Raw genomic sequence first — 14,050 nt, 5'->3', positions numbered from 1 at the left:
ATTGCAGTAACCAGGGTAACGTTACAAATTTACATTTTCCCACGTCTGGATTCACAGCCCAGGAACTAACCATGTGCCAGTATTTGGAAATCCCTGAGACTGTATCTTCCTTTGAGTTTCTGTTTTTCAGTATTTAGCCACTAAAACAAAACCATGGCCCAGAATCCCCAATCCCAGGGATTGTATCTGGGACCTACCCCTGAAGGTGCACCGGGGAACCCACCCTGTCACTGCCTCCCTTTTCGGATGGTTCCAACTCTCGAAAATCCTGCTATATGGTACTAGCACTCCCAGTGAACACCTCCCCGACTAACTGCCTGTGACCATAACTGCCATCCCACCCTCCAGACAATCTTCCCGACCATCCTGACCTAGCCTCCCACTCCCCCCGTCCACTCCCTGACCCCTCTGACTATCCATTATCCCCAAGTGACCATCCAGTCCCTCGACTACATTGACTATCCCCAACCCTGTCTACCTCCCAACTTTCCTCCTCCCCTTCCCACCATCTGACTACTTACCACCCTGACTTCCTTCCCACTCCGACTCCCTCTTGATCCCTGATGACCTCCAACCCTTTTCAGCCACCTATTGACCTCCAACCTTTCCAACTATCCCCAACCTTTATCAACTTCCTCCATCACCAACTATCACACACCATGACTGACCACCTTTCACCCTCGATCCATCAAACCCCTCCGTGACCCATTCAATCTGCCACCCTGCTGACACATCTTACCCACCATCCACCTTAGCCCCATTCTACCCACTTACCATATGAACTTATACTCTCCCCGATTTCTTGAAGTAGCTGGCACCTTTAAAATTATTTGCTTTATGGCAGGTTGTGCTGTAACTAGAGGTTGCAGCTTCACTACCTTCAACGCTGCTGCTGTGCACTGGAAGGTCTCGAAAACTCGGTATGCTGCACATTTCTCACCAGGTCCAAGTCGGAAGGTCAGGTGAGAAACGTGCAGCTCTTGACTGAGGTAGAAGAGAAGTAGCAATCCAATTGTGAATGCCACTTCTCAGAAGTCCTGGCCCATCATGTTGAAGAAAGAGAGATAGGGATGCAGAGAAGGTTTTTTAATTTTTGTGTATTTAAAAGCTGAATCAAGGGATTTTAAAGGGGTTGCTCTCTGAAAGGCAGCGATTTGATGGGCTGAATGGCCTCCTGCTGGGTTGTATAATTCTATGATTTTGCAATGTTCTTTTCAACCTATTTGTTTAACCATGTTCACTTATCTGTTATGTGATTCTTATCAAATGTTGTTTGATAATATAACTGTGGAGTTGCTTTGGAATATTTATTCTATTAAAGATGTAAGTCAGTGGTTCTCAAAGGGTGCGGCGCGCCACACTGCTGCGGCGAGAGAGGGTGGCAAGTGTGGTGGGAAGATTCAAGGACAATCAAAGAAACATTTAAACATGGATAGATATTTTTCCAAAGTGAGAGCAAGAGCATCAAGTGATCATAGAAATCATAGAAACCCTACAGTGCAGAAGGAGGCCATTCGGCCCATCGAGCCTGCACCGACCACAATCCCACCCAGGCCCTACCCCCACATATTTACCCGCTAATCCCTCTAACCTACGCATCTTAGGGGCAATTTTTTTTTAACCTGGCCAATCAACCTAACCCGCACATCTTTGGACTGTGGGAGGAAACCGGAGCACCCGGAGGAAACCCACGCAGACACGAGGAGAATGTGCAAACTCCACACAGACAGTGACCCGAGCCGGGAATCGAACCCGGGACCCTGGAGCTGTGAAGCAGCAGTGCTAACCACTGTGCTACCGTGCCGCCCATTATAATATGATGCTGAGGACGATGTCCCATGATCATATTATAAAGTAGGTGTGGGCTATGTTATGAATCAAGCACTGCTAGGAGTTGTTTTTTTTTGTTTTTGAATGTATTTCTTATCAATAAACAATTCGGTGTGGCGCGAGCAAATTTTTATTCTGAAAGTGCGGCCCAGTGAAAAAAGTTTGGGAGCCACTGCTATAAGTTATAGTTAAATGCATTTCATTGATTTTTATCCTTGACCCAACACATGGTATCTCTTAGTTTGCCTCCTGCTAAACCTGTTCTCAGTGTTTTCGTAACAAGGATAATGTTCCATTGCCTCATCACATTCCCGGAATGATTCAGCATCTACTCAGTTTCAGTGTCTCACCAACATCCCTCACTTTGTTCTGTATTGAACATTGGAGCCCTTGGTGTTTCTAAATCTCTGCATTTCTGCGCTGGAAGGTCATTAATCTGGAATATTTATTTCTTTCCCTTTCTCGTAACACACAAACTGCTCAACAGATTTCTGTTTTTTTATTTCAGATCTCCCGAAAAACTTGCTTCTGTTACAGTCCAGGTGGCTTTATTTTTATTTTTAACACTGAACTAAACCCCAGCTTGTGATCATTCCCTCCCTTGAATGGGAGCTTTGCGTATTACACCCCCTCCCGGACACAGCAGCTTATCGATTAGGATCCCTGAGTATTGCACCCCCGCCCCCCTGGACACAACAGCCTATTGAATAGCAGCCAATCAGCACCCTGAGGGATGCATGACACTCAACTGAATGCAGCCTTCAAAATCTCTCACAAGTATTTGACTGGTCGCACTCACTGCACCCGCACTCCCCTGACTGGCCGCACTCACTGCACCCGCACTCCCCTGACTGACCGCACTCACTGCAACCGCACTCCCCTGACTGACCGCACTCACTGCACCCGCACTCCCCTGACTGGCCACACTCACTGCACCCGCTCTCCCCTGACTGACCGCACTCACTGCACCCGCACTCCCCTGACTGGCCGCACTCACTGCAACCGCACTCCCCTGACTGACCGCACTCACTGCACTCGCACTCCCCTGACTGACCGCACTCACTGCACCCGCACTCCCCTGACTGGCCACACTCACTGCACCCGCTCTCCCCTGACTGGCCGCACTCACTGCAACCGCACTCCCCTGACTGGCCGCACTCACTGCAACCGCACTCCCCTGAATGGCCACACTCACTGCACCCGCACTCCCCTGACTGGCCGCACTCACTGCAACCGCACTCCCCTGACTGGCCACACTCACTGCAACCGCACTCCCCTGAATGGCCACACTCACTGCACCCGCACTCCCCTGACTGGCCGCACTCACTGCACCCGCACTCCCCTGACTGGCCGCACTCACTGCACCCGCACTCCCCTGACTGGCCGCACTCACTGCACCCGCACTCCCCTGACTGGTCACGCTCACTGCCCCCACACTCCCCTGACTGGTCACGCTCACTGCCCCCGCACTCCCCTGACTGACCGCAATCACTGTCCCCGCACTCCCCTGACTGGCCGCACTCACTGCACCCGCACTCCCCTGACTGGCCGCACTCACTGCACCCGTACTCCCCTGACTGGCCGCACTCACTGCACCCGCACTCCCCTGACTGGTCACACTCACTGCACCCGCACTCCCCTGACTGGCCGCACTCACTGCACCCACACTCCCCTGACTGGCCACACTCACTGCACCCGCACTCCCCTGACTGGCCGCACTCACTGCACCCGCACTCCCCTGACAGGCCGCACTCACTGCACCCGCACTCCCCTGACTGGCCACACTCACTGCACCCGCACTCCCCTGACTGACCGCACTCACTGCACCCGCACTCCCCTGACTGGCCGCACTCACTGCACCCGCACTCCCCTGACTGGCCGCACTCACTGCCCCCGCATTCCCCTGACTGGCCGCACTCACTGCACCTGCACTCCCCTGACTGACCGCACTCACTGCACCCGCACTCCCCTGACTGGCCACACTCACTGCACCCGCACTCCCCTGACTGGCCACACTCACTGCACCCGCACTCCCCTGACTGGCCGCACTCACTGCACCCACACTCCCCTGACTGGCCACACTCTGCACCCGCACTCCCCTGACTGGCCGCACTCACTGCACCCACACTCCCCTGACTGGCCACACTCACTGCCCCCGCATTCCCCTGACTGGCCGCACTCACTGCACCTGCACTCCCCTAATAAGCCAGAGCTGTATATAAGCTGCAGGAATGGACACACAGCCAGTCACGCCACAAAGATGGCTGCACGGAAACCTGCTCCCAGATTTTCAGAGGCCGATCAGGAGCACCTGCTAGATGCCGTGGAGGAGAGGCATGATCGTCTGTTCCCTGGCCAGGGCCCCAACCCAAGGGGTGCATCTGCCACGGGATTGTGGGAAGAGGTGGTAGAAGCGGTGAATGCCAGGAGCCTGACACTGCGCTCTGGCAGGCAGTGTCGCAAAAAAATGTACGACCTTCTGCGAGCAACAAGGGCGAGTGAGCATCCCACTTGAAACCCCGCACATGCTTTGCACGGATCTCCAACCCTGCTTAGACACCTGAAGGGCATACAAGTGACCCTTCCCCCAGGAACAGAATCTAACCCCTTCCCCTCACCCCTCAACAAGCACCCTTCAGTGGTGATCACTTTCCCCGAAACTGACAGCACAACGCCCGAGACACAGGCACGCATTGCGCCCCATGTACTGCAATATATTAATGCTTGCTATCCATCTTATGTTCCCACAGGAGAAGAAAATCCACAATGCACAGGAGATGGTGTGCCTGACCTGCGGCAGCAGAGTAGCATGGAGGAATGTGCCATGGAGCTGGCAGGGAGTGATGGGCCATACCAAATGGACACGGACAGCCAGGTCGGCATACAGCATGCAAGTAAGCAGAAGCTCACCCTCAACCTTGGTCCTCCTCTAAATAAGTGCGATGCTGCATGGAATGTTTTGCTTCCCTCCCCCTAATGTGTGTTCTTTTTTCCAGCTCTGGACCCAGAGGAGCCCAGTTCTGGGTGTTGCCGCCACCCCCGCTGCTCTGGAGCAAACTGCCCACAATCCCCTGGATGACACCTTGGAGGGAAGCATTGAGGAATCCTCTGAGGGCAGAACCACGTATCACACAACCCACCAACACAGAGACGATCACCACGGTGGTACCTTTAGTGTTGAGGCTTCTGGGTCACGATCTAGTGAGCACATCACAGCCACTGATGCACATCGGGTGGAGGCGGCACATCTGAGGGCTCGGGCACATGGAGGTCTGCCGAAGGCCAGGATTCAGCAGTCCCCAAGCTAGCTGCTGGGCCTCTGGGTTCTTCCCAAGGCTGGTGGAGATGCATCAGGAAACCTGGGGAGTTGTGGAAGGGCTGTCAGCAACCGTGCTACGACTGGAAGGCTGTTTAGGGGAGTCAAACAGAGCGCTGTTGCAGCAGGTGGTGCCGACACAGCGTGAGACCCAGGCCAACACTGCAAGTGGAAAGTCTGGCTCAGGGGTCTGTCCTCATGGGTGACAGGGTCCAGGCCATCCTGGAGACATTACAGGCCACGGCCGAGTGTTTCCGGCATCCAGGAGGCACAGCATTCGATGGCCTTGGGTGTTGGGGGCATGTGAGAGACACTGCTGGCCATGGCTGGGACTCTCACTGGCCGTGGCTGTGAGCCTCGACAACTTAGCCCAGGCTCAGAGGGCTATTGCTGAGGGGCTCAGAGCCTGGCTTGCTCACAGAATGCTGTTGCGGAGGGGCTCCAGAGCTTGGCCAAGTCTCAGAGGGCCAGGGCTGAGGACAGACACATTTAGGTCTCCAGGACTGGCAGAGCCAGCTTCTGGAGCTCATTCCAGCTACCCTGGTGTCCCATGGAGTGTCCCCGGGGCCTCTGGGCACCCCAAGGGAGGAGGAAGAGCTTGAGCCCATGCCGGGGTCTTCCACCCAGATCATGGACATCCAGAGATCTCCGACTTCCCCCATCCTCACACCGGGGCATCTCAGGGCCAGCGAGATGAACAGGGTGACACCGAAACAGTGCCATCCGCAAGTCAGCCGGGGCACTCCAGGTCCCGGCCACCCAGGGGATGTCTGCCAGGGGCATCACAGGCAATAGGTCTGGACACCTCCACCTCCAATTTGCATCCTGGGGTAGCACCTCGAAGAAGGAGTAGACAAAGTTAGAAAGTTGTAGTTCACTAGAGAGCACGGGTGAAGGTCAGCATTAGTCAGGGTTTGGTAATCATTTATATTAAAAGCACAATAAACTGTTAATTGCACATCATGCTGTGATTAATGTGTCTGATTTCCCACCCCCCGCACAGCTCGGTGTTCCCGACTCCCAAGCATAGAGGTGCTGTCTGTTGAGCCTTGCAGACTCAGCCACATGTTTCAGAGTGCCTGCCCTATCTTCTCCAGACCTTTGGTGCAAGAGCTCCCCCACTGGCCACCGCTCCCCGCCCCCCACCCGCTCGCCCCCGCCCCCCACCCGCTCGCCCCCGCCCCCCACCCACTCGCCCCCGCCCCCCACCCGCTCGCCCCCCCCCCACCCGCTCACCCCGCCCCCCCCCCCCGGCCCCCCGCCCGCCCCCCCCCCCCGGCCCCGCCCCCCCCCCCCCCCCGGCCCCCCGCCCCCCGCCCCCCCACCCACCCCCCCCCCCCCCCCCCCCCCACCCCCCACCCTTGTCATCCAGTAGCCATCCCGGGAACCTGGGCTGGTCTTCAAAGAGCCCAGGGATGTCCGACTGCTGGATCACAAAGCTTTCATGGACACATGGGAGGCGTGCATCGACCTGCATGATCTTCAGTTGATGGTCGCAGGCAATTTGGACATTCAGGGAGTGGAACTGCTTCCGGTTCAAAAATTGCTGCGGCTCTGCATGGGGGGCCCGCAAGGCGATGTGAGTGCCATTCACCGCGCCCGGCACATTTGGAATCCTGGCGATGGATGTGAAGCTGAGAGTCTGGGCCTCCTGCTGTGCATGGCCCACATCGAAATTAATGAACTGCTCTGCCCGGGCAAACAGGGCATCTGTGACCTGCCCAACACATCTGTGCACGGAGGCCTGGGAGATCCCAGCTAGGTCGGCACTGGAAGCCTGGAATAACCCGGAGGCATAGAAATTGAGGGCTGCCACCACCTGCACAGGGAGCTGCTCCCCTGAGGCGCCAGGTGTGAGAGCACCTCACAAATGTGTTGCACCATGGTCTTGGACAGGCACAGCCGGTGTCAGCACATCTCCTCTGAGAGGGCCTCGAAGGAATTGGGGCCTGTACCTCCTTGCCCTCGGCACCCTCCGCCTTCTGTGCACCCTCTCGGGAGCCTGCTCACCCATCTCCTGCCCTCAGCGGAAGCCTCCTGCCCTCCTTCCTGAGGATCTGGTGGTGGCTGCTCTTGTGGTGGTCTCTCCACGCCTGCCACTTCCGGAGTCGCCGCCTCCTCCTCCTCCTCCTCTGCCCTGCTGCCACCATCATGGCCAGCTCCAGATTGAGCAAACCGAGATCCATCTTCACAGTGGGGTTTGGAAAGAGCATAGAATGACGGATTATTCTCATTGGCTGCATAGACCCAGCACCACCCCAATCCCTCACTTGGGTTGGAATCCCCACTTGTGAATGCTGGCAACCCCACACAATCCATGGTGCCATGTGTGGCCCGATTAGGGCTGTGTGAGATCATGACAAATGCTGGCACAGATTATGCAGGTCAGTGTGCAGACGTGGGCAATGAGCACCCTTGAGCCATTGCTATGTGTGCAACTGCAGCATCCGTTACAGGCATGTGCTGCTGGTCCGTGTCACAGTTAGGGTCAGACGTGTGCCCAGTGACAGCAGATTCCATGCTGTCCATGTCTGAACCTCTGCACCCTGGCCTGGAGCAGCAGCTGCTTCATCTGGTTAGGCCTCAGTCAGCACATGGTGCACTCCTCCCCCACCCTGGAACACCAGCACGTAGTAGAGTCCCTGACCACACTCCGCAGCAAGACAATGCCACTGCAAAGTGCTGCGGAGGGGAAGGGTGAGCAGGAGCCCTCGAGGCTGCTTCCCACACTACGCTTCAGCGCTGTCCAGGGGAGGGGGGGAAGTGAGAGCCCTCAAGGCTGCCTCTCACAGTGCGCGACAGCGCTTCCCAGGAGGGGGAAGGGGGGAAGCGGGAGCCCTCGAGGCTGCCTCCCGCAGTGTGCTACAGAGCTGGCAGGGTGGGGTTGGGCGGGGGAGGAAAGCGGGAGCCCTCGAGGCCGCTTCCACAGAGCGCGACAGCGCTGCCTGGGAGTGGGAGCGGGACTCCCTGATGGAACCTCACCCAAAGAGCTGTGAGGAAACAGAAGCCCCATATCAATAGAAATAGAAGCCCCGTACCACATCCACCGTATCATTGCCACTCAGCATCTTATAGGTTTCGTTCAAGTTGCCTCTTACTCTTCTAAACTCCAGTGGATACAAATCTAACCTCTCCAACCTTTCCTTGTAAGACAACCTACCTTCTCTGAACTGCTTCTAACACATTTACACCTTTCCTTAAATAAGGAGACCAATACTGTACACAATACTCCAGATGTGGTCTCACTAATGCCCTGTACAACTGAAGCATAACCTCCCTACTCTTGTAATCAATTCCCATCACAATGAATGATAACATTCAATTAGCTTTCCTAATTAATTTGTTGTATCTGTATCCCAGTCTTTTGTGATTCATGCACTAGGACACCCAGATCCCTCTGCCCCTCAAAGCTCTTCAATTTCTCACCATTTAGATAATAAACTTCTTTTGTATTATTCCTGCTAAAATGGACAATTTCACATTTGCCCACATTATTCTCCAATTGCCAGATCTTTTCCCACTCATTTAACCTATCTATTTCCCTGTGTAGCCTCCTTCCATTGTCCCCTTTACAGTTTACTTTCCTACCTATCTTTGTCTCATCAGCAAATTTAACAACTATCCCTTCAGTCCCTTCAACTAAGTCATTTATATGAATTGTAAAAGGTTGAGGCCCCATCTGGAGTGGAAATGTATCAGTCTGACGAAGGAGCAGCGCTCCGAAAGCTAATGGTATTTGCTACCAAATAAACCTGTTGGACTTTAACCTGGTGTTGTTAAAACTCTTACTGTGTTCACCCCAGTCCAACGCCGGCATCTCCACATCATTCCTTTTCCCTCAGCAGAGAAAAGCCCCGCTGAGGTTGACAGGGATCTCAGTCTAGTCTAAACTGGAAACAAGGTTGATGAAGTAGGCAGTGGGGTGGTTACTGTAGCACATTACCAGCACCTGCTGTCCGGGGAAACAGAACTCTTTCTGATCTGAAATTGTTGAAGTCAATGTTAAGGCCTTATCTAGTCTATTAAATTCTGCCCTCATTCCTTCCCCTCTCTTACAGAACCATGATAAGGTTCCCCTTGTCCTCACCTTTCACTCCACCAGGCTCTGCATTCAACAGATCATCCCCTACCACTTCCAGTGCCTCCCATGGGACACCATCACCAAACGCATTTTCCCTGCCACTTCACTTTCAGCAAAGGTACTGTTCATTCCACGCTGCCATGTGAAAATACCGTGCCTTTAAGAAATGTATTTTTGTCATGTCAGGTGAAGGGTGGTTTTATAAGGCAGCTCTGTTAAACAATATTGAATTGTCTACAACCGGGAGCCTACATGCTGAGCATGCAAAATGATAATTGCTCCTAATTATTGCAGTGCTTGTTTTAATCTGTGCTAATACATTTTTGTTATTTAAGAATTGTCCCCTGGCGTTTCAGAGTAGAGTTTAATTAGGTTGATTGACATGTGCCTGTCTTGTGGGTGGGTGGAGCGAGCTTGCAGGAAGAAAAGACTAGGCAGTTGCTGTTTGAATTTGGAAAGGAGCAGTAGCTTTTTTTCTCTCTCTCAGGAAATTGAAGTCTGGGACCTGCTAGAAAATAAGTATCTCTCTTCAGAGATCTGCAAAAGGAAAGAGATGTTTTCTCTCTCTCCCTCTCTCTATCTCTTTCTCTGGGGTTCTGCTGTTTGAGAAGCTCTTTGTACTTCTGTTCAGAAGGATTAAAAGGCTGGAGGACAAGCAACCCATGTAAGCCTGTGTATCTTGCTAACTGATTCTGAAGAGTTATAGAGTCATAGAGGTTTACAGCATGGAAACAGGCCCTTCGGCCCAACTTGTCCATGCCACCCTTTCTTTTTTAAAACCCCTAAACTGATCCCAATTGCCCGCATTTGGCCCATATCCCTCTATACCCATCATACCCATGTAACTATCTAAATGCTTTTTAAAAGACAAAATTGTACCCGCTACTGCTACCTCTGGCAGCTTGTTCCAGACACTCACCACCCTTGTGTGAAAAAATTGCCCTTCTGGACACTTTTGTATCTCTCCCCTCTCACCTTAAACCTATGCCCTCTAGTTTTAGACTCCCCTACCTTTGGGAAAAGATATTGACTATCTAGCTGATCTGTGCCCCTCATTATTTTATAGACCTCTATAAGATCACCCCTCAGCCTTCTATACTCCAGAGAAAAAAGTCCCAGTCTATCCAGCCTCTCCTAATAACTCAATCCATCAAGTCCCGGTAGCATCCTAGTAAATCTTTTCTGCACTCTTTCTAGTTTAATAATATCCTTTCTATAATAGGGTGACCAGAATTGCACACAGTATTCCAAGTGTGGCCTTACCAATGTCTTGTACAACTTCAACAAGACATTCCAACTCCTGTATTCAATGTTCTGACCGATGAAACCAAGCATGCCAAATGCCTTCTTCACCACTCTGTCCACCTGTGACTCCACTTTCAAGGAGCTATGAACATGTACCCCTAGATCTCTTTGTTCTGTAACTCTCCCCAACGCCCTACCATTAACTGAGTAAGTCCTGCCTTGGTTCAATCTACCAAACTGCATCACCTTGCATTTGTCTAAATTAAACTCCATCTGCCATTCATCCGCCCACTGGCCCAATTGATCAAGATCCCGTTGCAATTGGAGATAACGTTCTTCACTGTCCACTATGCCACCAATCTTCATGTCATCTGCAAACTTACTAACCATGCCTCCTATATTCTCATCCAAATCATTAATATAAATGACAAATAACAGTGGGCCCAGCACTGATCCCTCAGGCACACCGCTGGTCACAGGCCCTCCAGTTTGAAAAACAACTCTCTACAACCACCCTCTGGCTTCTGTCAAGAAGCCAATTTTGTATCCATCTAGATACCTCACCCTGGATCCCGTGAGATTTAATCTTATGCAACAACCTACCAAGAGGAGTATACATCTATGGATAGAGTGCTTAAATTGTAACTAATAGAAAGAGCTAGCAGTTAAGAATTATACTTTGTCATGTTTAAGTATTTCAATTGGTAAAAGTTATGCTAATTCTTTTTGTTATATTTTAATTGTGTTGTTTATTAAAGTTTGTTTTAATAAAACCTTCCTAGTGGGTCAATCGAATTACACCTGGAGCAAAACACCTTATGCTCACACTAATGCCAAAATCAAGAAATGTTGGGGTCCAGGCTAACTTCAGACCAAGTTTCTGATTTGGTCCCTAACACATGATCCACTCCACAATCACCCTTGAACATTTCTCTGCCCTGGTCTCATCCAATGCAAGTGCAGGAGATGCAACACCTGCCCTTCACATTCTCCATTTGCACTGTCAGGGAGTCCAAACACACTTTTCAGGTGAAACAGAGATTTACTTGTAATTTTAACAATTAAAATAATGTATTTGCAGCTTTTGTGGTGGTCTTGCCTACATCTGGTGAAAGATAATCAACCTGAAACATTAGTCTGTTTCTTTCTACACAGGTGCTGTCTGACCTTTGAACATGAAGTTTTATTTTAGATTTCCTGTCAATTTTGCCTTTGCTTTAGCCAAGTGAAAGCAGGCTTTATTTTTAAAATTAAATTAAGCATTAGATTTCACAATGAAAGAAAAATACTTTCATAGAATGAAAAAAAAAATTTTTATTTATAAAGTGATAGTATTAAAATGATTCAATTTGTATAAGGAATCACTCGGTAAGACTTCTGACTGCCTCTCAATTTAAGACCTGCAGGTACAGCCCACATAATTCTTGGCACATTGGAGTTTGAAAAGGAGATAAAATGGGGAACTTTGGGAGAAGAGTTGGACAAATGGGCTAACTCTTTTAAAGAGTTGTTGAAGGCAAAATGGTTTGAATGACTTCTTTCTGTGATCAGTAACTCTGTGGGTGCAATTTTCCTGGCCTGCTGCACTGCTCTAGTCGCGCAGTAGGCTAGGAAATGTCAGCGGGAGGCTGGATGTAATCAGCCTCGCGCTGGGGAACAGTGAAAGGCTGATTACAATATGGAAATGAGCATTTCCAACTATTTAGCGAGCCTGGGACGGTATCATCCGGGCTCGCTAAAGTTTCTGTCCCCGCCGGTGGACGTCCACACCAGTGGAGATCACATATTGTCCCCAGCAATGGGGACCAGGCATGATAGCCTCGCTGGTGGGACAAGAGGCCATTGAGGCCCCACCCTGGAGGTGGGCAGTGCCAGCCTGGCACCCTGGCAGTTCCCAGTGGGCACTGAGCAGTGCCAAGGGGTAGGGCCTGAGGGGGGGGCAGGGCCAGATGGGCAGAGACAGACCAGGGTTGTGGGGGGAAGGAGGGGAGGGGATGGGGGGAACTCTACATGTGGGGGTGGGGACTGGTGGTGGGGTCAGGGATCGGAGGCCTGGTCCGGCCATCAGGAGGCCAGCCATCTGGGGTGGTTGGGGGTCGGGGCCGGCAATGTGGGAGTGGTGGGGGGGCAGGCGGGGGTCGGGTGTCAGGGCCAGTGATGTCATGGGGAGAGGGGGTGATCGGGGCTGACAATGGGGAGGGGAAGGCACTTGTCAACCAATCTCCCAGTATACTGGGAGATAGGGACATGCGCAAGGGCCCCTTGAGCAGGCTGATGCCAGCCTCTCAGGCGGGATTAGGCTCCAAGCCTCCACCTCTCCCTCGCCACTGGCGTAAGTCCCTTGCCAGCCTTTGTGATGCACAGAGTACTGGAAATTCATTCAACTAGGCTCGCCCAAAAAATGTTGGGCACTTTTGTTTTGGGAAAATTGCGTCCTACATTTTTACATGCATGGACTGGAGATTAAATGCATTATAATTTCACATAGCAACCACTTCTAAACTGCTTGCCAATGTCTGAAACACAAATTCAAGGGTAATGGATTTCTCTTATTGAGAGTTTTTAAAAAAATGGTCAACATCTGTTACGATAATGTGGGAGCAGAGTTTGTGAAACAGTTCAACATATAATTTGGTTTGCAAATTATTGTGCAGGTTTGAAGCATACTTTCCAGTGTGCATAAAGAACGCATTGGATGATATCTTCTGTTTTTGTTTCAATGTGTTAGCTTGGGTGAGAAAAGAGGTGTGCATCCCGCTGGCTGCAATGCCTGCTTTTCCTGCCATATTTTCAAACATTTTGAAAACAAAAATGAAGGAGGTGTGGCCATGTCGTCACACTGGTGGGCACAGGAAAAGCTGGCAAACGCTGGGACTCTCAAGATTGGGACGCTATGTTGAAAGGGTGTCCAATCTCCGATTTTAAAAAATGCACATGGAGACCCCTCCCCAGTATGCACAAGGAAAACCCCTCCTCTCCCCATGGGTAAGGGGGTAAGGTAATCCTTGATGACGTATGGGGGAGGGGGTGTGGGGGAGTCCCCTAATGTTGGTGTGATACAACTGGAAACACTAATGTTATGATGGTTTATTGAAATGATGTTCCCGACCTCCCTGGGTGTCACAGGCGAGGGGCGAGGAAAATCAGAAAGGGAGACCTCGCCAATGAGAATCTCATTTTCTGACTCTCGCGGAATTTTGTGCCCATGCTGCCATTTGCACTCAGGCACAAGACCCCGACCATTGGACAGGACTTTATGACCTTGCTCGACCCAAAACCATAAAATCCCACCTGAGGTCAGTGGACCTTTCTATGCTCCGCCCCTCGCTCCCTCCGATCCCCATGGTGGTTGGGGCAGTAAAATTCCAGCCATTGTGTCTGATCTATTACCTGGTGGAGCATGCTTTGCCATCCTTCTATCTTGTGACAAATTTTCAACCTGAGAGAAAACAGAGGTTTTAATATGGTAATTATAAACTAGTCCAGCTGATTGTATCTTCTACATCATAAATCAGAAAAAAATATTCATTAAAAGCAAAGATTAATCAGCCATTTATCTGACTGTCACTGGGAGAAAT

At 51.4% G+C, this 14,050-nt stretch overlaps 1 protein-coding gene across 1 annotated transcript in view; it reads right to left on the bottom strand.

Annotated features, from left to right (window-relative positions):
- LOC144508205 (uncharacterized) overlaps positions 1 to 14,050 on the bottom strand; it is a 58,915-nt gene that overhangs the window by 20,634 nt on the left and 24,231 nt on the right. Inside the window, exon 8 of the mRNA XM_078236022.1 lies at positions 13,863 to 13,911. Coding sequence (XP_078092148.1) covers positions 13,863 to 13,911 — 49 coding nt within the window. The remainder of the gene's footprint in view (positions 1 to 13,862; positions 13,912 to 14,050) is intronic.

This window comes from Mustelus asterias, chromosome 20 (genome assembly GCF_964213995.1).
Source record: "Mustelus asterias chromosome 20, sMusAst1.hap1.1, whole genome shotgun sequence".
NCBI lineage: Eukaryota > Metazoa > Chordata > Chondrichthyes > Carcharhiniformes > Triakidae > Mustelus > Mustelus asterias.
The sequence above is the reverse complement of the archived record's forward strand: the minus strand, read 5'-3'. Positions and strand labels throughout refer to the sequence as shown.